Source organism: Filicampus tigris, chromosome 2 (assembly GCF_054856515.1).
Source record: "Filicampus tigris isolate MCC_2025a chromosome 2, RoL_Ftig_1.0, whole genome shotgun sequence".
NCBI classification, from domain to species: domain Eukaryota; kingdom Metazoa; phylum Chordata; class Actinopteri; order Syngnathiformes; family Syngnathidae; genus Filicampus; species Filicampus tigris.
This window is the reverse complement of record NC_141218.1, coordinates 14,242,661-14,270,406: the sequence shown is the minus strand read 5'-3', so window position 1 is coordinate 14,270,406 and position 27,746 is coordinate 14,242,661. Positions and strand designations below refer to the sequence as shown.

Below are 27,746 nucleotides of genomic sequence, written 5' to 3'. Positions count from 1 at the left end.
AAAACAGTTTCCATTCCGGTGTTGGTCATCTCGACTTCGACTTCTCTTGTCATGCGTTGAGTCCCTCATTGTTTTAAAAATTGGTTAAGATGTTAAAAATCCGTGGGTCTGTACCCTGTTTAAAAGTGGACAAGAAGTTGATTAGCCAGGAAGAAGGTTTGTGAGCTTTTTTGCAGCAGGTGGCCTCCAGTCACCATAATTTCCTGGGCTACTAATCACTGTCAAGAGACATCGAAGAAAATGTACGTTCCATTTTTTTAAAAGCTCTGTCTTGAAAGTTGCCAGGAACAGTCACACAACCTTGATTTATGGAAGGTCATTTATTCTATGATCAAGAACAAAAATAATGCATCAATTGTTTACAAAAAAATCCATAAATATCCACCTGCCACTTTTCATCAAACAGATTCAGAACTTTACAGAAAACAGAAACACTTCGAATTTAGCGGGATCACCAAAGCTAACATACAAATGAACACAAAAGGTTGCATAGTTCCTACAAAATACATTAACAAGCCACAACATTAGGACAATTTGTTTAAAACAAGAAATGAATGCTCTTAAAAAGATATTACTCAGTGTAAAAATAGGAGAAGGACTTGCACTTTGTATGTATGATGCAGTAATTTTATACTGCAGAAAACTACAACCAATAATAGTAAATACAATAATAATAATAATAATAATAATAATAATAAACATTTAAAATGAATTCCCTTCCCTCTTTTTGAGATCAGTGAAATTCAATTTTCAGGGACAATAGATGCTATAAAGGAGAGGGAAAACTCGGAATTTACAACCAGCGTTGGCTCCATGCATGATTCCCCCCCCCCCCCCCCAGCACCAGTGGCGACTTGGGAGATGTCAGTAATCTTGGCCTCAGGTTAGAAAGTGTCACGCAAGGCAGCCAAACTCATCTAGCTGAGTGACAAGTTTGGAGGCGGCACATGCGGTTCATCGTTGTCCCCAGAGGTGTCAAGTTGCACTTGGGTCGATTCTGCCAACCAAATAGCTCACCCCATTTTGTCGCAATCAATATCAGTGAGTATAAACATGTAACGACCAGCATGGATATGTTTGCAAATAGCAACAAATGTTGGTGACTCATAAGAACTGGTCTCACCTATGAAAACAAACAAAACAATTACGTCATACTTTTTTTTTTTAATGGTCAGAACTGACTGGTTCAATAACAGAATCCACTCGTGGCTAGGGCTGAATGTCTAGTTATGATTTTTATCCTCGAAATTGAGAGTGATTTAATATGTGATTGTTTTTACATTATTTTTTATCAAGGTCCTCTTCTCAGGTACTTGAAACGAAAAACGAATGCATTATTTTGAGAAATTTATACCGTTTTTATTACAGAACTTTACTCATCAGCATTTTCTTTTGCTGCCTTGCTCATGAGGAATGGGAATATGAACGCTTTGCCTCTTCAAGTGTAATATATGTGCCATTTTGACTGACAAAAACAAAGAGGTATTAACAGAACGATATATGTGTAGAACGGCATGGCATCATAGTAAAAGCCATTTCTAATTTTTTGGTACGAAAAAAATCAGAGTATATCTACAAAGATCTTAATATGATTACACAGAGGTGGGCATTCTTCTGTCTGACCGATCCATCTATGATGGACGCCCATTTTGCAGGGAATAAACGGGGAACTTTGTAAAAAAAAAAAAAAAAAAAACCCAAAACAACGTACTAAGTATCAGCGCGAGTGGATTTTTGCCCGTCTATGTAATCGTCTATAACCTAGCATTGATGAATATTTTTTCGTTTGATACAAGTAAGTTTGCCGCTTGGTTCGTGTATTTTACATCATGCATGGTTTTGGTCAGCTAATGGGTCTTAATAGCATGTCGTGCGAGTGCTATTTCTAGACCGCGTGACAAGGTGAAGCCTTTCACCTTCATATGTGGTAAACATTTCATTGGGGGCTATATAGTCCCACAGATGACAATCCCGATCCCTTGCCGGCCACTGCCTGCATCGACGAAGGAAGCCATTTCGATCGTAACCTTTCTTTTTTGCTTGCCCTTTGGCCCTGCTACTTTTGCCTGATGACAATGAATGATGAGGAAAAATGTAAAGCTAGACTGTTTTCTACTACAGGGGTGGAGTTGGTCGACGGAAGCGCGTTTAAAATGATAGACGATTACTATTTGATCCCGCTTGAGAAAAAGGCGGATAGGAAGTCGTAAACGCGACCCGGACTGCATTTGCTCTATATGTACAGCAGGTGGCGGTATACACCATAGAGAGAAACATTAGTTCCTTTGGCCAAGTTCCATAATAAGTTGCTTTGAATACAAATACAGTTTTACACAGATGTTCTTGTGAGTTAAGTTTAACATTTCTATTGTCATTTTTGGAAAGAGCGGGGTTAGGAGGTTGTGAAATGGTATTTTGCCACGCCCCTACACTCCATTTCACCCCACACTCCATTTCAGGGGGTGGCAGTAATGCACCAAAAGTTGTTTGCCAACTGCTAAAAGACAGAAGAAGACTATGATGATGATGATGATGATGATAATGATGAAGAAAAAACAAGTTGAATTCAAAGAAAGACATTTCATTCTAATGGGTAATTTATTTCAGTTTCAAAAGGACTCGGAAGCATTTTAACCCACCAGGAGTGTAGCTTTGACAACAATATGACACGGGATTCTGGTTAAGGTAAGTAAAACTTCAAAGTAAAAGTTGTAAGTGAAAGAGCTGTGTGAGCAGCAAGACCACACATTATGATGTACATAGTGCACTCCATTTACTATTTTAAACAAATCGGTTCAGATAATAGACGGATGGATTTTTTTTATCTGTTGGACCTTTTTATTTCCCGGACAGACGGTAGTCGGACTGGCGGACCTTTGATGTTAACTGATGAAAGCGCGGTTAAAATAACATGACAGACTGACCGACAAGACGATTACGGTTTGCTTCGGCTTGAATAGACGGATGACGGAGGGGTACCCGGTCTGCTGACGGATGACGAACCGGCAAACTGTAGTAAAATGCCCATCTCTGCCAGTACAGTTCTACACCACTGCAAATGAGAAACAATAATTTATGTACAAGTATTGTTAAATACTCTGACAGTTTCAATCAAATCAAAGAGTATTATTCTAATCGTTCATTGGATTGTGCATGTAGTGATAATGCTGTGACTGGTCCATGTATTTATTAGTTAAGCCCTCAGAAGTAAAGAAATTCATATAAGGAACTAAAAAGATGAAAGATGTTGTATTAAGGGATAAAAAAAAAAAGGAAAAAGAATCACAATTTTCATCATCATTATTATTATTATTTTTACAGTTTGAAAAACTGTTCTAAGTCCAACATGCTTCATAGCCTTTCTCCATACAGGCATATCAAATGTTACAAATGTATATTTGATTAGAACTTTGAACTTTTTAGATTTTGCTAGTTAACAGATTCCTTTCAACGTGTGCACTTCCTCAAAACTGTCCAATAAGTTCAAAGATATGATTAATGATAACATTTATTCATAATAATGATAATAAAGTGTGTAAAACAAAAAAGGAGCCATCATGTTGTATAATAACTTAATATAGGTACTGTATTTTTTTTTTCCTCATATTCTTCAAGTATATCGGCCAACTTCTTTTGAATTTCCTTTGGGTCCGATGGCGCCAAACATCAGTTTAGCAGCCTTCTTAGGAGTCCCTGAGAGCTTACAATCGTCAAAAAGCATTTTCACATAATTGGACTTTCTCCATTCTCTCCACAAAGTCAACGCAAACCCTCTCACTTGCCACGAAGCTGCCTTAATCTGTGGCGGAGGTGCGACTTTGCTCCACGGTGTTGAAGATGAGACAAACGCCGGCTGTGAGCAGCAGGTGCATGGCCTCGTATAGTAATTTGGGAGAGAAGACGCTCCATATGAAGAGATGGTAGCGCAGGACGGTCACCAAAACAATGTAGGCTGCCGCCGGCACCGACCTGAGCAGAGCCAAACAGTAAGAACCGTGGCCCATTGCGACAGGACTCCTGCGGAGCAAAACGCATCGTCAGATGAGGGAACGCTGAAGTCGACAGGAAGAAAATGGCAACGTCACCACAAGTTACTGTTCTGGAAATTTACCATTTGTCTCTAAAGACTTGGCATGTGGCCCCTTGCCCAAGGTTACCAGTTTTCATTTTTTATTTTTAATAAATCATTATGATCCCTCAAGGGGATATTCAAAGTCAGCAATGGAACCCACAATAATAAACAAAATGTTAAATTAGCACCTACCTGACAGTGCAAATTGTTATTTAACTTTTTAAGGGAAGAACATTTAACACAGCTCTACAACATTGGATATCGATTATACTGTGCGAGTGGTGATAATGTTGCTTGTCGGTGTACACGTTATGTATAATTCATGGGGTAATGGCATATAAAAGCACCTCTTCTTGGTACTCTCTCCGCTTCTTCCGTCTGCATTCTATCTCGCCTTCTTAATGCAGTCTTTTTCTACTCTGGTATAGATCCTCTCTTGACTGACTAAGGCCTGCCTCACTGTCATCAGGAATTGCAAGCATGGCTGGGATAAAAGAAAAGGGGGCTGAAAAAAAAAAAAAAAAAGACACTCACCTACAGCATAATTATTTTCTTTTTTTTTTTACACTTAGCCTACTTCAGATAAGAGCAAATGGAATTATTTCAGTCCGTGTAGATTCTCAATCTTTTAATATTGTGACTAGCTGCTCAAGATGACAAAACAAAAACTGCCACATATCACCAGGCATAGTATACGATAGCCTACTTAACATTGTTTCTTGGGGGGGGGGGGGAATGCTGTGATTCTACAATAGACACAGCACTGCAAACTTTTATTTTCACAATAACAAAGATCTTGGACCAAAAGCGGTTGTGCAGCTTATCAATCTGCCAACCAAGAGGAAGAACGCAGAGAAAAGAGTGACAAAAAAGGCGATTAATCAATTTTCTTGCTTGAGAAAACGTGCGCTGGTGTGTAAATGAGGAGATTTGACCAGGCAAAAGTCCCAGGTGAGGGGGAGCCGGTTGAGCAGGTTCCAAAGAGGGGGAGAGAAGAAATGCAGATGAAGTAGGAGACATGGGAAGGAGTCCAGTTTGGAGGGAGGAATTCAACCGGGATGCCAGTTAAAATGTGTTACGGTTCTGTCATCTGCCGTGAGTATTTCTGAAATGTGGTCTCGTCGACTACAAAGGGCAGTCGTCCACTTGCATGAATGCAAAGCACTCCAGATTTGACTTTTGGACTTGGTCCTGTGTGTTTACTGCGTAGCTATATATTATTTTCCCTTTAGACATAGACTATAAAGCACACTTTTTTTTCCCCGCCCATAGTTTAACTGGTCCTGCGTTTGATACTTAGGTGTGACTTGTATATATTCAAATTAGAGCTTGGCCTGGCACCCAAAATCCCCGTTCCCCAGTGCTGACTTTCTTTTCTTTGTTTGCTGCCGTCAACATGGGGTGTGTTGGGAAATTCACTCTGATGTGTCAAGAGAGGCAGAGCGCACTTCCCTCCCATATATTTCCGAACGTAGCCTATGTTTTAAACCAATCAGCAGCTTGTGATTACACTGTTTCCATCTGTGCTGCCTGACCTCTGGCACTCCTTATTTTTTGGGACACTCAGAATAACCCAACGGCATATTTGAACAACGCTCTGAATTTCCGAATGGTCAGTGAATTTCATTTTGCATTAAAATGCATACTAAACCGATTTTCCTTGATTACTTTTATTTAAAAAATACAACAGGAGATGGATTGACAAAGTCACCAAGCTTTTGGAAACCAATTCAGTTACAGGCTCGGACATTTTTTTTTTTTTTACAAAGTAAAAGCAGATGTTTGCAAATGTCTTATTTGGATTCATTGAATGAACAAAACAATCAGCCTGCTTTCATGAAGGACTTAAAAAAAATCTGAGAATAATTCATGTTGAGAAGCTGAAATCAAAGGATTTGGACAATGTCAAGCTAAACAATGGCTCAAAGCCACTGGTGTCAAACTCAAGGCCCGGTGGCCAGATCGGGCCGCCACATCATTTTATGTGTCCCGAGAAAGCATATCAAACATGTCAACTTCCATGAAGTTTGCTAAAATCTGTACCAAAATTTAAAATTGTCTTAATGATAATGTAGGGATATTGCAAACATTTTCTTATATTATCACAGTAACTTGAACAATCCTTGAACTATTTTTCTTGATTTCTGATTTCAAAAGCAGTTATCCATCAATTTGTTTTGTACTGTATATGTAATAGTATGAGGAGGATTAAACATTTATATGGTTTTACAGTCGTAACGGCCCACCGAGTGAAACTAACTACAATGTGGCCAGTGACAAATCAGTTTTATAACCTGTCCAAGAAATTACAAGATTATTAAAATAGTTGTCGATTAATGTAATAGTCGATTAGTTGTTGATTAATCGATTAATTGACACCTCAAACTTAAATGTTCTTGATTTCGGTTTGTAAAATTTCCCTTAAAAAAAAAAAAAAGTGACCTATACTCCGGAGGAACACATGTTTTTTGATTCTTCATGATGGATGATGTTTTTTGACTGGTGCCACTAATACTCCGGAGTGACTTATAGTCCAAAATAATACGGTATTATTTACGTATTCATTGGCTGTTCATAGCAGGTTACTTGTCGGTGAAGTGTATTTTACACCCAAGCATTAATTCCGTTTTTTTCGTGCCTATATGTCTCATGATATTTTAGTGCTTAGCATGGCTTCTCTGTCTTCTTCCCGGTAATTACTCCTCATTCTTATTTTGCGATGACAATACTTGTCAGAAGTTGTATCTTATTCACCCACATGGAGGTGATTATTAGTGACTTAGACGAGCAGCTACAAAACGTCAGTCATAGCTAAAGCTAACTGGAGCCGTGCATGCCAAGCATTCCCAAACAGCACTTGGACAACAAATTTTGCCACGGGCGTTGTGATTCCTTAAAAATAACATTAGATGGACAAGATGGGGCCAGAGTAGGCAGCTTTATTTCCAAAGATCATTTCACCACTACACTACTGTCACGTCTGACTGACTGGAATGAATTTCTGTACAGAGAAAGCTGGACATTTATATGCCTTGACATTCTAACAAGGACGGATGATTTCCTGCATTGAGAACAGTTTAACGAGCTACATTGAAAGTCATCTCTAGCTGCAAGCGGCATTGCGAAACAAGGCATACAGCGGGTGCAGCATTCATTAGAGGCCAAAACATGAAAGCGTTGGGCGACCAAACAACATCCTTACGACTCACGAGGGAGAGCCACAAAGAGTGTGGCGAGGACGCTTTGACACAGCCGCTTGGTAAATCAATTGTGCTGTTAGACTAAATGTAATTTAGGCTCCGCTTGCCTGGTTATACAGACGTTCAGTGAAACAGATCAATGTGAGAGCACTGCGTTTGAATTTATTTAATCATGCCTTGTGAGATTCTCTTGTGCTTTCCCAAATTAATTAGTAAAAGCAGGGGTAGGCTGATGTGCGCAAGTGGCTTTAATCCCCGATTTAACGTTTTGGTTGCTGGCAATAGATACATGGTCATGATGTGGCAATAGATGTGGTCGGTGACTCACTATCCAGGCTCTCCCCCTTCAGTGCAAAAAAGATAACATGACACACTACACCACAGAAGCTTATGAGGTTTTGAACATAAAGTAGCAGAAAGCCCCATCGAAATACATTTTTTATGACGCCACACTACACAATCCCAACAGAGCGGCCCTACAGTTTCTAGCGTACATAAGTAGTTAGCACTCACCTGTTTCTCTCTGAGCTGAGGTAACAGACAAGGTGGCAAGCCCAAAGCAGTGGCCCGGCATACGTACTGAGGGCTGTTAAAAAGATGGCCGGAGCTTCTACGTAGTTGTCTAGCCCAACAAACCAGACTGAGATGTCCACAGTTGAAATGCTGTTGGAATTACCCTGCAAGAGCATGCCACAATTTATTTTAGCATTACAAAAAAAAGCTACATTTGCCAAATAGGGAAAAAAAATCTATGGGGGTGCTTTGCTGTAAGTTCATGCGAGAGTCCAATAGGCTTGTGTGTGTCCTCTGAAACATCACAAAAGCTGCTTTAAAACAAGCGCTCAAGATCAAATGAAAACGACTGGAGACTGTCAGTTTTAATTCACGGGGCAAGTAATTACATCCATTTTTAATCTTCGTAATTCATTCCCAACGCTGAAAAAAATTCAACTTTGAGTTGACCGGCAATTGAAGTTGGTGTTAAGGTGCCCTCTGAAATCCATCCATGAGCCCTCAAGATGGGGAGGAAGCAGGTTGAAAGGAGCACGAATCAACGTGTTTTCTTTTCTAGAAATGAACAATCACACAGTGAGCTGTGAAATTTGACTTTTCACATGGCAACATTCGCCAGTCATGACACACTCTCGATGGCCTCGAGAGAAGTTCTTCTGGCTGAATTGTGTTGTGTGTACCCAAAAAATCGTGACTTGAGATTTTATCATGAGTCACTGTTGAAAGAGACTCAAGTTTGGCCTTCACCTTGCACAATAGTGCGGTGATTCATATTTTTCTACAGACGGTTGCTCCGTTGTCAGCGGAATAGGTCCCTACTCAACATTTGTACAATCTGGCTCATTCCTCAAAACGCTTTTTTTTTTTGGGGGGGGGGGGGGGGGGGGGGACCAAAACTCTAAATGTTCAATCTAAAAGATCAAGTGAGCCAAACATTTCCCCAGGGAGTTTAAGTCCTTATATGACCAAAGTGTGTAATGATACTTGTGATGTTGGCAAGTGCGGCTATTAGGAATATTTCCTACATTTCCCTCATGTTTTTGTGTTTGGATAGGAAAAGCATAAGTGAGGTTAGAAATAAAACCCAAGAAGCTTTCCGAGGTGCACTTTTAAAATGTGGATGTTCAAACATTAAATACGGGTATTGTGGGTCTCTGGAGGCCTGTTATTGTTAAGGCACCGGTTTTTTTTTTGTGTTGATGGCAAACTTTGTAGGACAGAAATTGAATGTACTGATATTTAGTTGAGTTGCTTTACCTCAGCTAAATTCCCAGTTGTACCTGACAAAACACACGCCAACGCATGTGACCGCTACAAGTTCACTGTGGGTATGCTGTTGTTTTGGAGATGTACAGTTTTGAATTTGCATTAAACACCCTTTGGAATGAAGCCCCCACAAAGTTCAACTAAGGCTAGGTTCACACAAATCAACTCAAACCTATTTTTTTCAAGAATATGTTCCCAGCAGTCCCACTAGTTGACACACGGCATTCTGATTAATATCGCGTTTGTGGAATAGGAGTTAGGCAGCAAAATCCAGCCATCTTTAACCATCTCAGGGGGCGGCCATTTTGTCATTTCTGTCGACTGAAAATGACATCACAACCACTCAGGGCTCAGGTAACGGTCAATCATGGATTTTTTGGAAAAAAATCTGATTATTTTTTTGTGTGTAAGCATTCATATTACATTACAAATGCGACCTTGGTCTTGTCTGCTGTATGAACGCATGCGTCGCCAAAGTGACCCACATGCACAGAAGAAGAGACTACGTCACTCATGACGTATTGTTTTTGGAAGTAAATGTGGTCCAGCATGTCGGGGCATTTATACAGTGAAGCGATTAGGTAGGAGGTAGAAATAAATCCGGTATTTTAGCGGAAATGATGAGGCGAGGCTTTTCTATCTCATTTCATGGAGACATCACTAACGATGATGTCACGTCATAACCGAGCGTAAAAAAATGAATCGATCTGAACCGTGGTTGAATTACTACTATCACCATAAGTGTCCACTTTAGGCTTCATGTTTCAAGTGGGATTAAATTAAAGACAAATATAAAGTCAATACTGTTACTCAAAACAACTTTGCAGATGTGATCCCCCTGCTGTCAGCACTTCCCCTCAGCCTGTGCGCAGCAGCGCATTTTGGGCTCCGGATGACGTCAATGTTGGATAGATACCACGGTCGCATTGTAAAAAAAAATCGGATACTTATCCGATTAAGGACCACATATGAAAGCGACCCATGTCCGATTAGAAAAAACCCTGAATTGAGCCGTTCAGACTGTCATAAAAAAATCCGATACAGGTCGCATATGGGCAAAAATATCCGATCTGGGTCGCATTTGCCTGTGATGTGAACCTAGCCTTAAGACTTTCTTTAAAACAGAACACATTTTCCCACACACTTGAGTCACTGAGTTGTTCAGTAGTTGCTGAACACTGACAATTGAAAAGATGTAGTAGCCAGAAACTGACCCATGGTCTTAACTTGGATGGAGTGTTTAGGTGTAAGACACACAATGACTAAGATTGTAGATTTTTTTTTTTTTTGATTAGGAAAGTGTTTACCAAGGATAAAGTGGATGGCAATGTAATTGGTGCAGCTCAAGGCAGGGGAGGCGTTATCATTCATTTCCATTCGGCATCAGGACGAAGGCCAACTGCACAGGTTGTTTATTTGACATATGTTATGGTGTGAGCCTTGAATTCTCCTCAAACACCAAAATAATACCTGACATTGAGTTAACACTCACTCAGGGCCAATATTTGTCAGAAACCATGCATCACCCTTAGGTCAAACATTGATTAAAATGTCTGTTAGCAGTTTGCTTAATTTCAAAGGTTTAATTGACTAGGTTGTGCCCGAGCTCAACATAGGCGGAAAAAACTGAACAAGGTGGATGGAGAACCCCAAAACAACTGTACAGTATTTAACATCCAAATGTAAGCCAAGTCATAATTAACATGAGTAGAGAGGTCTAAGTATAAATGAGGGGAAACTGAACGATTAAACCAATAGCGAACCAATAGTGATTTTTTTTTTTGGGGAGGCTAAAACTAGCATTAGTTTAAAAGAGAAGTCAAAAATGTTCTTTACAATAATATGTTTTATGTGCCTCCACTAGTCAAAACACGGCATTGTGATTTATATTGCGTTTGTGGAATACGAGTCAAGAAGTAAAATCCACTCGATTTGCTCATCTCAGGGGGCGGCCATTTTGACACTTGCCGTTCAGAAAACAGGTGAGCCATGATTGGTTGTTACCTGAGCAACTGTGATGTCACTTTCTGCTGACAGAAGTCACAAAATGGCCGCCCCCTGAGATGGCTAAATGCGGGTGGATTCACTGTTATTCCACAAGCACAATATTAATCAAAATATCAAGTTTGAACTACCGGTAGTGAGGCTGCGTAGAACATATTGCAAATACATTTTTGGGGTTGACTTCCCTTTTAAATCACAGATACACTGACAAATATCGGACATGATGAAATACTGCTGTTAAACCACAAAAGACATTTCCAAATAATGTTTCTGTTTGACTTGCTTACCTGAAAATAAAAGAAGGCCTGACCAAACCAGTAGTGCATGATTGTGGTCTGGGCTGCATCATAGTGGAGCTTCTTCCAGATGAACTGGGCCAGGAGAGTTTGGATGAGCAGACAGGAGCACAAAACGGGCAGGTTGTGGGGACGAAACAGCAGCGACACCAACAAGACCAGGCCACTGTAAATCTCCCATAGGCCCCTGTACTTCAATTTGGCATCAGCTGTGATGATTTGCGATCGCAGCAGGTCCTTTGTACCCGTGAAGAGGATGCCCAAAACAAACACGTATACGAAGCGTGCTTCCACGGTGCCCCTGAAGGAGACAGTGGCAGACGGGGTCATCCTAAAGACATGTATACAATTCATTCCACTTCTGTTTACCATCTAAAATAATGTGATGATGTGGTCATCAAAAATTGGGCATGCTTAGCAATGAAGGCAATTTGGCTGAATATTACAACCGTCGTGCCTGAGAAAAGAACAAACACATTGATCTGACCACGTCTCCCCCACAACATCCGAGGCAAATATTCTTTGTAAAAGTTATAACCCTTAAATGGGAAGCCAGACCCAGAATTTTCTTTACAAGAATATGTTCTATGCAGGCCAACTGGTCAAAACACAGCATTCTGGTTCATATTGCGTTTGTGGAATATTGAGTTAAAGCAGTAAAATCTACCCCGTTTTTGCCCATCTCAGGGGGCGGCCATTTTGCCACTTGCTGCCGACTGGAAATGACATCACAGTTGCTCGGGGCTCAGGTAACAATCAATCATGGCTCACCTCTCTTCTGAAGCCATGATTGGTTGTCACCTGAGCCCAATGATGTCATTTTCAGTCGATATAAGTGACAAAATGGCCGCCACCAGAGAAACGGGTGGATTTTGCTGTTTTCCACAAACAAGCAATATCAATCAGAATGCCATATTTAGATTAGTGAAGGACATAGAACTTATTTTCACAAAGAATTTTTAAGGGTCTACTTCCCCTTTAAATATAAAGAATCAGACCACTGAAAACTAAAAGTATGCAATGATTTCACCCGCATCTTACTTGCGATAGCTATATTTCCCCCCGCCCCCAAATAAAAAAATAAAAATATTATATATATATATATATATATATATATATATATATATATATATATATATATATAAAACGATTTTGATATACTGGGACTGCAACATATTCCAGGCGCAAGTGAAACTTAACCTGCTGAACTTCATGAGTACATTTTAATATGTCTGAAGAGAAGACGACAATTGTGCTTCCTGCATATTTCATAATCTTTGTTCTAACATCCTTGGTTAAATAATACTTATAATTATGTTGTGACAATCGATTTTCATCACAATTTTACGCCATGTCATATTATAGTCACTTATTATGCAGAAGGCGTGTTTCTGTTCCATCTTTTCAGTCAGTACACACCGAGCCAAGGTAATATCAATAATTTAAAGTATGAGACTAGAAGACAGAATCAATCGAAACAGACTCTTTGTCAATGTGCTGTACTCTTGTGGGGATTTCATTTAAAAACAACAGCAAAAAAAAAAAAAAAAAAACTATCAACAGCTATCTACTTTTAGAATAAAAATATCTTTCAATTGTAGAGTATAATATGTTGTTGTAGCTAGAGGGGAAGCAACTTACAATTTCCATCAACCAGTAAATCAAAAATGAAAAGTTGTCACAATTGAAGGACATGCAATTCGTCATCTGTTGAAAGCTCATATAAGGTGTAAAAAAAAACAAAACAAAAGAACGTGTTCCAAATGTGAAAAATCTCAGTGGTTGATGAAAGGCTAAAACTTAAGTGATGGTAAAAAAATAATTGGAATGTACAGTACATGTCTACAAAGAGTATTTACAAAAAGATGGATCATTTGCACACCAGCCAGGTTATTCTCAAATGCCCGCTTCCAGTCATAAGCTTTCCAACCATCACTGACCAACAGGACGCTGTCAAAGCTGCAAAAGTACTACGGAATAATGGCAGACCCGAAAGGAGCTGAGGAAGCAACGGAAATGTATTATTAATAACGGAGTTTTATGGAACCTGTTACACAGAAAAGGGGCAGAGCAATACACTTCATACAGTTCTCTCTTTATTATTCATAACTCTCCCAACAATATGGCAGATATTGCACTTATCATTAATTAATGCAGAGCAAAAGTAGTGAATTTGCGAGGTGAGTGACAGATTTCAGCTGGTGGAGTTACTCAACAACAATGCTGAATGGCAGAGAAACTTAATGACAAGCAAGTCATCTTAAACGAAAATTAACATGGATCTAGATAAGATTAATAACAATAAATGCTCGAACTGTTCTCTCGATTACACTGAAGCCCGGCAGTTCCAGTCATCCATTTTTATACCGCACTGGAGCCTATCCCATCTGATTTTGGAGTGAGAGGCATGATATAATCTGGAATGGATGCCAGCAATTTGCAATGTCTGCAGTTATGAAGTGTCATTTGCTTTCAAAGCACTGTGGTTAAAAAGTCATTACGAGTAGTCCAACGTGCATTTTGTTCACCAGCTGACTTAGGTGTAGCTAGACATGAGGATTTGCCCTCCAGAGAATAGATATTACTTATCATGTGAGAGGGGTCCAGGCTGGTCCACCAAAAGAACTCAGTGCTTAGGCACGCTATATCTCCCTTGTGGCCATGGCAGTCCCAGTGGATCTGGAGGAAGCAGTATGCGCTTATGTTATCTGTTGCCACACGGGCTGAGAGTGGTGACGATGCTCCGGTCATGCAAGGATCACTGCGTCCATGTCTCCATGTGAGAGTGCCACATTTATAGGAAATGAGAGAAGCCGCTTTGATTGGCAGCGAATGGAGTCGGCTGAGTTCATGCCCACAACGGTGCAAACTGCCCTTTTTAATAACTCATTCAGCACCAGACCTTTTCCAGACCATTTTGTGAAATTACATAAATATGTCATTTGGATAGAATGAGTTAAAGTCCTGGTCTAACATGACTTAGTGGAAACTTAAACCATGCCGGATTTGTGGCAACCCAAACATTTTTTTCAAGAATATGCTCCCAGCAGGCCCACTAGTTGAAACATGGCATTCTGATTAATAGTGCAATATGAGTCAAGCAGCAAAATCCACCAGTTTTTAGCCATCTCTGCGGGCGGCCATTATGTCTTCTGTCGACTGAAAATGACATCGCAACTGCTCACGACCAATCATGGCTGACTTGTTTTCTAAATCCGAGCCGTGAGTGGTCGTTGTGAGCAGTTGTGATGTCAATTTCAGTCGACAGAAGACAAAATGGCCGCCCCAAGAGATGGCTAAAAATGAGTGGATTAACACTTATTCCACAAACGCAATATTTAGCAGAATGCCCTGTTTCAACTAGTGGGCTTGCATAGAACAAATTCTTGAAAAAAATATGATTGCGTTGACTTCCTCTTTAACAGCCTAAAGCAGGCCAGTTCTCCTTACTAGACAACTCAGTATATTAACAAAATAATTGTCAAGCTGTTTAAGAATATTTTCATTGTTGTTGCCAGACTACAGCACTAATCTATACTAGACCAAATAAGGCTTAAGGGGAGTCAAAGTGCATGCGTGTCTCTCAATTGGTGAAGGTTATTTGCTATTTATGTCATCATACTAAACCACTACTTTCCAAAACGGCTGCAGTTGTTTTTTTTTTTTGTTTTTTTTAACTTTTTCACACTTGAAGGTAGACATATTTGTACTTTTTGTTCTAGGGCTTGGTTAGGAGCTCACTGTATCTCATTCGTTTGAAAAGCTTTACTTAGTTTACCCACTGGTGTGACTGCTGTGACTAATTAAATGACCACTCATGTTCATAGTGAATTATTAGATTTCAAAGTTCACGTGACCATATTGTCATGCCAAAAACATCATGGCAACTTCAGATGTGATCAGTGTGTTCAGTGTCTTAAAACACACGTCCCAAATCACGTACCACGTTTAATGGGTCTCGTATATAATTTGTAGTTTTCTCACTATGGTTGATGCGTGCAGGGCTTGGTTGGAAAATGATGATTTCCCAGGGGATATGTATCTTTACCTTTTTCCTTGTATACTGCCCTGACCACATTAGTCACAATTTATAGTGTGCTTACGTGGAGGTTCCAACATCTGACGGAGGAGAATACACATTTCAAACTCAGGATAAAAATCGCAATGAGACGAGGTTTGAGCACTGAGGAAAAGCAGGTTTGACATTGCACAATGGCTACCACATTTTCCAATTTTCTTCTACTCCTCATGCCAGTTAATTGTATCAAATAAATTGCCTTCCTACCCAGGAACATTTCAAATGTCTGATATTTTCAAGGTAATTAAAGTCAGCACTACATGGCAAGGTGAATCAATCTGAACTAGTATGGCTTTAATAGTAGCAACAGAGGACAGAGAAAGTATCTTAAGGTAAGGAGCAGAGAGGCCGTCAGGATTTTATGTTACCTTGGAAACAGGCACTGGTGTGGTTAAGAAAGCTAAGACTGTGGCCAATCCCCTCATGTTTTAAATGCCCTCTTCATAAATCACCTGCATGAAACTAACACATTCAGTAAATCAGCCCAACATCCAATTCATGGCTAAAGGAAAACATTAAAGAAGAGAGTGGAAACACGGCATTCTTGATAGAGTTAAAAAAAAAATAAAATAAAAAAAATTGATTGGCAATATTTTGAGCCGCTCTTTTCAAGGTCAATTCCTTTTTTCATGCTGGGCATTCTGGCGGGCCGAGGGCATTTTCTTTTACGCCTCCCCGGCGGATTTGACAATTTGGTGACAAAAAGTAGACTAGACTTTAGACCAGGTGAAACCGGGTCTAAGTTGTGGCGCGGGTTCATTCATAAATACGACAACAGCATGCTTCGGATCCTCTGAATCAATACATTGAATACATCGTTATAACCATCATCTTTATGATATTTATTAAAACGCCCACCTGGGCCGCACACAGATATGTCACACACGGACACGAACAATCGGAGTGAAAGGCGGTCTACAAGTTCCCAAGTCACAGCAGTGATCTGGCCAACTTTACATCAACCACAAGTGGAGGTCTGTTTGCAGGTCCTTATAAACGTACTTTGCGCGCTTCGATCTTCTGTATGGACTCTAGCGAATCTGTTTATGCTTGCGCCATGTAGATTGTACGTTGAATTTAAAGGGAGTGAGTGGAACAGCTTTCATTGGCCAGGAAGTAAGTTGGCTGTTTTCACTCCCACAATAGCGCGAAGGCCCCTTTCCACCTGGGCCCCCTAGGAAAATACCAAAAGAAAGAAAACTTCAACCAACCTTATGCTAGACTTGCACTGGGCACGAAAACAGGGCCCTTCATCTCTGAAGTACACCGCAAGAAAGCGGCAACGTTATCTATCCGCCCTCAGAAGTAAATAAACCGCAATCGTAAGCGCACACATTTGAATGTGCAACCCGATTTGCGATTTCTCATGCATTTCATTTCATTTTGTAACACATGGCATGAATTTGAAAATGAATCATATGTAAAATATTGCTTCGGACATAACAGTTCAAGATGGTTTCTGAAACATGATCTTTGACCTTTCTGTGGTCTGGTTTGGCTATGTGGGACTGCACACAAGAGATAGACCGATTATCGTCCGTGCCGATTATCGGGGCCGATATTTGGCATTTTGGCGATTATCGGCATCGGCCTTTCTTTTATTTTAAGGCCAATAAATTAAAAGCTGTTTTATTGCAACTTGCTGCGGCGTGTTTTTTTCTCTGTGCTGCGCAACTGGCCCTGCCTCCAAAGCAGATTGGTCCGCCCATCTGATTGTTTCCTTGTGCAATGGGTAACAGCCAATCAGCGTGAAGCTTCCTGTGTCTCTCTCTCTCGCAGCACAGCACAGGAGAAATGCAAGGTATTAAAACAGACTGAGGAAATGTTAATAAATGTCAGTCTACTATAGCTGACAACCACTTGTAACATTACTATGAGCCCTTCTATGTCTTGTAAACACAAGGGGCAGTTCTGCTTGCCACAGTAATATGTCTTGCCTTGAAGCTAACCGCTCCGTCATTGTCACAATGCAGAGGTGAATGCTTTGTGTGAACGACATGGCTCCGGAGAGCAGTGAAGTTGCTGGTAGGGAAATGTTGATAAAAGTAAGAAGTGAGTGAGTGCCTGTCTGTGTGTAACCCACGTGTCATGAAAAGCTAAACTCGACTTATAGAGAACTTTAAAACAACCACCGCTCCATATAAAGTAGTGCTGTACATGGTGCAAAAATTGACAGCAGAGTACTGTATGTGAAAGTCCGGTCACATGCATTTAGAGCAAAAAGTGTGACTTTTTCTGCTTCCACAGAAAGTCAGAACACCCACAAAAAGCAATGGAGAGAAAAGACAGCAGTGTTGATGAGATGATTTTTCTGGATAGTAGCTGCGTTGAGGATGCACTTTTCTGTTTTTGAACTTTAAAACAAAGATGTGTGAAAGACAAACATTTCAGTTAGAAAAGTATTTACTGCAGTAAACTTTAAAGGAGATGTTTGTTTTCATTGAACTATAAGATATGCATCTGAGCCTGGGAGCTCCCGGCACTTTTTGTTAGACTTGCAAAACAAAGTTGTCTATTTTCCAAGATCTAAAAAAGATTTAAAATGTTGTAAATCACAAAAGTTTTTTAATATACAGTTGCTTAAAGGCATTTAAACTAAGTCAAGTGCTGGAGTTTTTAATTTTTCAAAAATTTGACACCATTTTCACCCTTTTTTCGACAAATGAATATCGGCCTCCTTGATCACTAATAATCGGCATCGGTATCGGCCCTGAAAAAAGCATATCGGTCTATCTCTACTGCATACCATATTAATCAAGGGTAAAAGACGATGAGGATGAAGGACAAAATCAGGGCCATATTGGCCAACTTCCCTCAGCCTCTACGATGAGCTGTGACAGATGGGAAGCTCGTTTAGTCAGCGCATCATTCCACCCAGGAGCAGAGCTGAGCGCCTTCAGGCGCTCCTTTGTGCCCACTGCCATCACACTGCACAACAGCAGTGTGGGCCACAACTCGTCACTACATTCCCCTACCCACCAATATCAATCAATAGACTCGTCATAGAAGCAATGCCAGTTGTACATTGTAAAGTCATGGTATTAAACAGTTTCTTTTTAGTTTGTATTTTATTTATGTATTTATTGTTATTTTTTTTAAGCTATCAACAGTATGGGGATGGGGATCATTAAAAAATGACCTTAAAGACTGAATGGCTGTTGGGGACTGTTAAATATTACCTTTAGGGACAGGAAAATGTTCAATACCAACAACAGATCCTAGGCAGGTCAGCAAGAGCGACTGTGTGTGTGTGTGTGTGTGTGTGTGTGTGTGTGTGTGTGTGTGTGTGTGTGTGTGTGTGTTTCTATGTGTACACGGGGTTCACAGGTGTCTCAAGATGGGTTTGAATATATTTCCATTTTTAAGCGTGATCTGTATGCATGAATACATTTGAACTGGAAACAAGCACAACCATCCTGTACAAGATGAAAAGGTTCATGTGCTGTGCAGGTCTGAAGTACAAACACACATTCAGTACACAGATGAAATAGACACTGAAAAGGGTTTTGTCTTTATAAGCTCAAATGTAAACTGATAGTGTTGATCCTCAAACCATTGCTTTCATGGTGGGCTACTTACAATGGAGAAATTTCTTGCGTTTTTGTTACCTTTTTTTTTTATAATTATTTTTTGTTGTTGTTTCCATAGTTTTCAATGATTCCTTGCAAACTGTGCCAATTTTACCAATAATATCACACTAAATAATATAAATAAAATACAAATTTCTAGTGATCTAACGGATGTAATTGCAGCCTTGTCAGAGGTGAAAATGTCTGTTTAGATTCATTGATGGAGGGAGGATCTTAATTGGAAGTGGTATTTGTCTCATCAGAGTTGTTGAAGCACTCCACACAAACAGGTTAACCTTAAACAAGTTATAGTTTTCTGACTACTTAATGCTATTTCTAATGGGGTCATTCTCTAGAGCCTTTTCACTTTGTAAATATGTGTGTGCTTCACTGCTAAAGTCAACAAAAGGACATTATACCTTGGTCTCAGGAAAACTTGCCATTGGGAGTGCAACTTACTTGCTGTATCTCCAAATGAGAGTCAAAAAAGCCTGCTGACTTCTCTGGGGCAGATGTAAACAGTCACAAATCTCACAAATCTTTCCAAGAAAATCATGGGCACTATATCCAAAAGTATGGTCAGTCCGGAACTTTGTTTTCAGAGGTGTGGCTGGACAAACAGGATTCTATCGCAATAACTACATTGACTACTTTGGCAATGATAATATACTAACTGTAACATAAAAATCATTCACTCTTTTTTTTTTTTTTTTAATAAAAAAGTGATAACAGACAGTTACTTTTTAAAAGACATTTTTGCTGAAATTAATGAACACAAGTATAGAAATGTGAACATTAAATATTCTGTTTTTACACTCAAAGGTCGGGAAGAAATATAATGTACTGAGAAAAGCTCACTACTAATGCTGGTTGAGGTCTGACAAAAAAGCTAGGGGACGTGTCAGCTGTCAACATGTCAATCATACAGTTTGTTAAAAGGGTCTTGGGTTCCTGCATTGCCTCATTCATGTGCCCTTTGTATGGATAGGGGTGAGAGGTTGAGCTTTTAATTAGGTGAGCAAGTAGAAGAGACTGCCAAGGAGGACAGGAAAGGTTATGAGAGGCCAAGCAACTGCATGGTAATAGACCTGGTAAACAGAGGAACTGAATTGCACATTCGTTATTCTAAAAAGCATCTAGGTAGCTAATCTACTAAATTATATCTATGGTATCATCTCCCTATTGCACAGAACTAAATACAAACTAAAATAAGACAAGGCATTTTCGAAATCTAAAAACTAGGGCTGGGCGATATGACTGAAAAATACATCATGATAGAAGTGTTTCATATTGGTCGATATCGGTATATGTGGAATTTTCCCCCCTTTTTTTCAACTATGGAAAATAATGATCTGGAGGAAAAAAAATGAATTTACTGTATTTTCCGGACTATAAGCCACGACTTTTTCCCTAGATTTTGAGCGATGCGGCCTATAGTGTGGTGCGGCTATTCTGTGGATTTTTCTTCCACCGGTCGGGGCGCTCTAACCGGAATGACAGTACAAGTCAATACAATACATTTCCCATTAACTGGATGCGACTGCAGGTGGAGGAGTTCAACAGAAGAGGGCGCCATAGACTAGGTTATTGCATTAGGTGCTGTAATGCTTTGATTTTATGTTTTCCAAGAGGTGCCTGAAGTGCACATGAATGCGATTGGCTGATGTTACGTCTGTTCTGTTGTTTCAATGTGAAATGCTATAGTTGATTTAGCACTTGGTGTGTTAGATTGGCTGACTTTATTAACATAAAACAAGACATGTGCATATGTAGAATGTAGTAGAACAATAAATCGCGGAGTCTGGTGGACATTAGCTGACAAACTGAAGCTGCAGTCGGCAGTGAAATGAAGATAAGTACTGTTTATTTTCTGTTATTTCTCTTCTGTTTTAATCAGCAACGTTGCTGCAGTGTGAAAAGCCACTGTTAAGAAAGAATGTGCTCAGGTACATACATGTACATTTACAGTTCATAATCGTTCTGTAAATGCAGTAAATATAAAAGTTTTCAACATAGATAGGTGCGGCTTATTTAAGGTTTTCCCCTAAATATTCTGAAAATAGAGTGGGTGCGCCTTATATAGCCCGGAATTAAGGTAGGTTGTTTTAATTTAACATAATACTTAATCTTTAATAAGAGGTCAACGTAACTATGAAAGAGTGAAAAACTGGTGAATATAAAGATTAAATAAACTCTGTTTTCAACATAATATGCTTAGTAGGGCTGGGCGATATGTCTGAAAAACTGTCACAATTTAACGCTTTCACACACAAATTATGATTTGATGATATGATTTACAATCTAACGATTTGTTTAAGATTAATTAATATAGGCGAAAGCAACATTTAAATAGCTGTCCACTGCGGTGACCACTGTTATTGAAAGGGTTAAGTATTTTCACATCAGTCAACATTGATAATTAGTTTGTTTAAAACCCATAAAAAAAAAACAGTGAACTGTTTTTGTGTACATCATTATGTAGCGTAGTGTACAGTTTCTACTCCAACAGTGCATCATAAATGCTTATTTGCATTAGGTGCTACGCCAAAGCAATATTGTCGATGCACATATATTAGCATTCATTCAATGTTCATACAAGTGACCAACCGTCTTCGGACATTTTCTATGGATAGCGATCATGTGTCAACGTGATACATATTGATATTTAATTACTGATCCAGTCTTAATAAAAAGTAACATGCTTGCTCTAAAAACTAATTAAACCTAACTAAATTTTTAAAAAAGTCAAAATAAAATATAAATTACCTATAATGAAAAAAACTATTATAATCCCAAACTATTATAACTCACCAGTAAATATAGATTATAATTAATTATAATTTTGTTTATTATATTACTGTACTAAAAAAAAAAAAAAAAAAATCCATGACATGATTAGCGACTAGTCGATGTCAATTTAACTTTCATCACATTAGTGTTGCGTTTGTCAAAGTCGTTCAACCCTATTTGACACAAAAAGATGAATGTGAGCCAAAAGGACAGATTTAGTGTCATCTGTTTTAGTGCATTATTTGAATCAGCTTTTATGACAGCATTAAGGAACACGATCAGAAAACAGAGTAGGCTCAAGTGTGATGCAGCATGACCAAAATCCTTTCCTGGAAAAAGGATGGTAATTTTTGTTTCCGTCCTGAGCAATGGTCATGGTCAAGTGGGTCATAAAAACTTACTTGGACATATTCCGACCGGAGTGTTGCCAGGGAAACAAGACATTGCCGACAGCTGCCCGGTAGCTGTAGACCCCCAAAAGTCCAAGTGCGAGGGCAACCTTGGACACCAACGAGCATCGCCTTTGAATCAGGAAGTAGATGAAAACCAAACAGAGAGCAGACAGCAGGGACAGGACCACTTTGTGTTCAGAGCTACAAAAGAGAAAAAAATAAAGCAGACTCTTTAACAAGAACATTGTGTAGTCTCTACAAACTGGCGGACATTAGTGCAATTCTGCAGTCCTGCACCTGTGCTCATATCGTGCAACATTCCCCACTACTGTTAGTCTAGTTTTATTTTTATCCAATGCTGTTCCTTACATTTCACTATAGCACTGTCACTTACTTAGAGTATTTTTTCCTCTGTACTATGTACAGGCTAAAATGAGTGTTCCTCATACTTTTTACGTAGATGTATGTTGGTGTGTATGTTACTGCGTATATTTACATAGGTTTGATCCTGAATGTTTGCCGTCAATGTTATACATTAATGGCTACATTATGCCGCCGTCCCTGTGTGACCTATATCCTTGCTGCTGTAACACTGAAAATTTCCCCACTGTGGGATCAATAAAGCCTTCTTATCTTATCTTAACACATGCACTTTTGCAATTTCCAAATTAAGCTTTTATTTTCAGAAAACATTCAAAAAAAAAAACAATTATGCAAGCCACAATTTAGAAAGAAAGAAAAACACAATTGTCATGTAATCAAATTGTGTCACAAAGCTTTGAACTCGAAACAGAGATCATAAATGGTTGACGGAATTTAAGGAGATTTGAATGATGTTGCACTTAGATATATCTAGAAATGAGGCACAAAATAAGACGTAGTTGAAAAGAAGCCTTGTTTTTGTAGTTGATCATCTGGGACAGCAGAGGAGTTAAGTACGGTGAGGCAAAATGCAGGCGTACATCTCATTACGCAACAAGCACTGCAGGTAGGAGAGATGATAGATGGGGAAAAGGTCAGAATCCATATCTTAATTCCACAGTGACATGCATGTTAAAGAAGGGGTCACAATGCACTGAGCTGTTAAATGAATATTTATCAGTCTTTGGCTCTATTTCGAAAACAAGAACTTTTTAACTAAAAGGAATCTGAGACTTTGATCTGTTTTAATATCTGAAAAAAAAAACGGAGGGGGGGATGGAGACACAAAGATGGGCAGGCTGTCCCAGGCACAGAACAGTCCGGACGGAGGACGAGAAGTCTTTTAAAAAGGATGGACTAAACAAGGACAGAGGTGGGTTTTCGTCTGTCCCTCTAATCGTCCCTAAATGAGTCAAATATCAGCTAACGTGTTGCGTTGGGTTCTTTTAAAAAGAAAGACCACTGTTCTCTTCCGCGATACCACGGAGCAGGCAAGATTTGCCTGCATGTGCGTTCCCTCCCTGCAGTACTGTTCTCACAGGCATAGTCTGCCCACTAGTGGACGCCCATTTCACTGACGAGGAAGAAGGTGGAAAGAAATTTTGTTTCGTTAACTGTTAACATTGAGTACATAGCTTACCGTCCCTTTGCATGCAAAGTATCTCTTTGTCTGAGACATCTCTAGACTTTAAAAATCTGTTAAAACCTGATGCGTCATGTAAAAATATATCCAAATCTGACGGGTCATGCCAGCTCCGCCATACACTGAAAGTTATGAGCCGGAAGTGGAAGATGTACTTCGTACTCCTCCTAAAATAACATTGCATTATTTTGCAAAAATGAATTTTATTGCAAAATGCAATAAAAACTGAAAACGTCTTGCATTAAAACGCAAAGATTTTGCAATAAAACGCAATAATATTGCAATAAAACACAGTAATATTGCATTATTATGCAATAGTAAATATTCTCGTGATTTCCCCTGTCCCTGGGGTCAGAGGACGATGATTTTTGATGAATAAGGACGGAGGGACATGGACGGATGGGTACCCAGGTCACGGACGGGAGGACGGACCGGCAAAAAAGGGGTAAAGTGCCCATATCTTGGTACAAATACAAAATTGGGTTAAAGATGAAGTCAAGTCAAATATTGTCTCGACAATTATATGTTCTTATGCGGCCCAATTAGTCTAAACGCGGCAATCTGATTCATATTACGTTTGTGGAATATGAACTAAGCAGCAAAATCCACCTGTTTTTATCCAACTCAGGGGGGCTGCCATTTTGCCACAGGGCCCCTGAGCAACTGTGATGTCATTTTCAGTTGACAGTAAATGGCAAAATGCCTGCTCCCGGCGATTGAACATCAGAACACCGTGTTCAGACTAGTGGGGCATATTATATCGAAATATTGGTCAGTCGCACCTGTTCAGCCAATGGCCCAGATCAGGAAGATGAGCCCACTGCACACCTGTCTGGTTGAGGGAGCGCAGCAGTCGACAGCAGAGCAGAACAAAGGGTGGTGTGGCTAAAGCGAGCCACTTCTCGGAGTAGAACTCTTCCTTAACGTTGTCTTTATAAGGAAGGACAAACTCTTCTTCGTCACCTCCCGGGCCGCTCTTCTCTCGGAAGTACTTGCGACACACGTCCTGGAAGACTGCAAGGCAGAGGGTGCTGAGCAGGAAGTACCAGGTTTGATGCTCCTCCTCTACGAAGCTGCTGGCCGCCAAACTGAGAGTGTGACTGGCTGTGCCCGCCAGCAGCAAAACATCCAACTCTGATAGAGACCACTCACTGCTACTGATCTTCAATGCTGACTGTGAAAAGGAAGATGACAACTGTGCGTCAGTCTCAGAAACACAAACAACTTCATCGATATGCACGACCGTAAAGTTCTTTTCGCTGGATTTTCATGAGACTTTTTGCTGTATCAGTACCTTTGCAAGTTCGCAGTAAGAAAATGAGATGTAACCTTTAAAGATAAACCATAATGAGCAGAGGGATGCCGCGATAAAAGATTTATTAGGCCAACTGAAAGAAGAGACCTATAGTTTTACCCTTCAAAATAAATATCAACCAGTATCATCCTACAGGTAAGATAATTGAATTTCTGAAAGTAACCTAAATAAAAAACAATCCAAAAACATGCCAACCGTACTTGAGAATAGGGGACACATAAAGGCAAGTCCCCAAAGTTCTTCAAATAGCATTGATTCAATGTACGTTGTCCAAAAATCCCAAATATTGCGGGGAATAAATAAATACATAAATACATCAGTGAATATGCAAACCAGTGGGTGTTTAACTGTGAAAATGCAGGAGTTGACTGTAGTTTTAAGTTGTTTTTAAGTTGTAATGGCACCAATAACCACTAGGTGGCAGACATGTCTTGCGTTTACACTGGGTCTTAATGTAAGTGGGCCTAATATTGTTGGGCAGATTTGGAATGATATGCGGACAAACATGGTACCTCAATATTGAAATGTTGAGTGATTAGATTTTTGTGAAAGAAATATGAAATGAGTTCTTGCAGCTATTGGTTTCTTGTTAGCAGTTTTGTGCCGTCTTCAAATGGTCAATTTTATGCAAGAGAGCTCTTTGCCTCGGGAAAACAATACAGTATGTTAGGGGTGGGCGATATGGCAAAAACATCAAAAAATTTTAAAAATAAAATCACGATCACGATTTTACCATCATTCTTTTTTTACATTGTTTTTTTTAAGACTAATTTACACATTTCTGACCATTTTCCTCATGGAATACATTTTAAATATGTTTTATTTGTGTATAAAACTCTAAAAGAAGAAAATGACATTTTAAGTCAGCTAAGCTTTATGAACAGGTTTTAATTTGAATAGTTTAATTTGAACCCCTCGTTTTCCACTGTTTTAATGGGAATCATGTCTTCAGCCAGGTAACAAGTCACTGTGTCACTTACTTCTTTACACTGCTTGCTTGTTTTTTCATATGGAGTGCTCTTTTTAAATGACTGTGTTACCCTGGGTTGCGTTAGCTTGGAGCTAGCGGCTCCGTTTGCGTTGGCTGTTGGCACTGACGTCCGAACCGAGTCCCTGCAAACTTTGCAAATAACTTGTTTACGCTTTCTCCTCCGAGGAAATGCCAAACCAAATCGACACTGTGGATGTGGAGTTTCTTTTTGAGACCAACTCTGCTTCGTGGTGATGTTACACTATAGCTTCCGGCTAAACAAACAAACAGGGAGGCGGGGAGTGTCACATACCGTGCACTGTGCGTGCTGTGATTGGTTGGTCGGGTATACGCGTCAGCGGCTTTGCGCCGCCATAGAGCTAAACTGTTTAGAATGTGCCATGTAGACGATCAAACGATCTTTCGGCTTTATGAGATCGTGAACAGGTTAAACCGCGTATCGATCTAATACCGTCATCTCGCCCAGCCCTAGAGTATGTGATTGGTTTGTTGTTTGCTTCAAACTCTTTGTTGTTGGGTTAGGATAGCGGATCTTTTATACAGTACATGCATTTAAAAAACGTATTATCAAAAACGAAATACCTGTATATTAAAAGCACATATTTTGTCCATATTTAAAATATCGTTTTTGCCATATATGATTAGAAAGTGTGTGGACCTATGTGGCCCCACAAGTAGCACTGATGAAAAATTGTTGCCTCCTCAAACTTTTAACTCATTCACTGCCATTGGCGAATTTATTTGTCTTTTCACAGTCCAGCCATTCAATCCCAGGAACTTATTTATATATTTTTTCAAACGTTAGGGTAAAAGAGGGTCTGAAAATGCCTGGCAGTGAATGAGTTAAGTTACGCATGCCGGTACTATTTAAATTAAAACCATATATATGTTTTCAGTCAAAGCTTTAAAGAAAACAAGAAAAGGTATTAGTCTTAGTCAGGACTAAATAAAGTGGATGAACATTTTGTTAACCTCTCCGAGGCCTTTGTAAAAATAGCATAATTCCAATATAATCAATGATAACACTATAGGTATGTTTTTCCATAGGAAGTGAGCAAATTAGTCAAGTGACAGATATCTATAAATCTAGTACAAGCCTACTTTCCTTTCTCAGCCATTTAATATTCGTATGCTTTCTTTGACTTAGAACATTCCTTGGGTTTAAAAGTAGGTTCCAGTGTGACAAACGCTTAGTGCACAACTCACCTTTCCATATAACTTTGGTCTGAGGGAGAGTCGTCTCGTTGTCATAGATAGCAGCAAACAAGACATGGCTGAAGTGAAGGCGATAGCAGCAAACACAAGAGCCCAGGAGAGGCTGCAGAAGTAGCAGGAGCTCTCAGCAGATGTGCACACCAGAACGTGCACAGATGCAAGCAGCAGGCACAAGAGGTAAAAAGGCAAAGAGAGCAGAGCTGAGATGACTGGAAGGTCCACAGTCGCTGAGCTGCTCAGGGCTTCAGGCATTGCCAGCAGTAAGACCAACAGCAGCTTGAACGGAGAACGGAGTAAAAAGCTATTATTAGAACTGCTGTATATGAATGGTAGAGCAATTACATATGAATTTGATTACGGTAAGTGTCAATAGAAAGTTGTCTTTGTTAAGTTCTAAGGTAAATTGTTTTTATGTGTTAGAGTAAGCAACTATTTTACAGTTGTGTGAATTTTGACAATTGGAAAACGTCTGAAAAACATT

General features: G+C 39.6%; 1 protein-coding gene across 2 annotated transcripts in view; it reads right to left on the bottom strand.

The window, feature by feature from the left end:
- Nucleotides 1-305: 305 nt before the first annotated feature.
- The window catches only part of pigg (phosphatidylinositol glycan anchor biosynthesis class G (EMM blood group)), a 41,351-nt gene continuing 13,910 nt past the window's right edge, over nucleotides 306-27,746 (bottom strand). The window contains exons 8-13 of one of the 2 annotated variants that reach the window (XM_086013242.1): nucleotides 27,257-27,541; nucleotides 24,527-24,918; nucleotides 22,190-22,381; nucleotides 11,343-11,652; nucleotides 7,786-7,949; nucleotides 306-4,017 (exon numbers count right to left, since the gene is read on the bottom strand). In XM_086013242.1, coding sequence (XP_085869368.1) covers nucleotides 3,795-4,017; nucleotides 7,786-7,949; nucleotides 11,343-11,652; nucleotides 22,190-22,381; nucleotides 24,527-24,918; nucleotides 27,257-27,541 — 1,566 coding nt within the window. In that variant the 3' untranslated portion in view covers nucleotides 306-3,794. Of the gene's footprint in view, nucleotides 4,018-4,045; nucleotides 7,617-7,785; nucleotides 7,950-11,342; nucleotides 11,653-22,189; nucleotides 22,382-24,526; nucleotides 24,919-27,256; nucleotides 27,542-27,746 lie in introns of those variants that run through there. The other variant, XM_086013252.1, reaches the window with a different exon arrangement.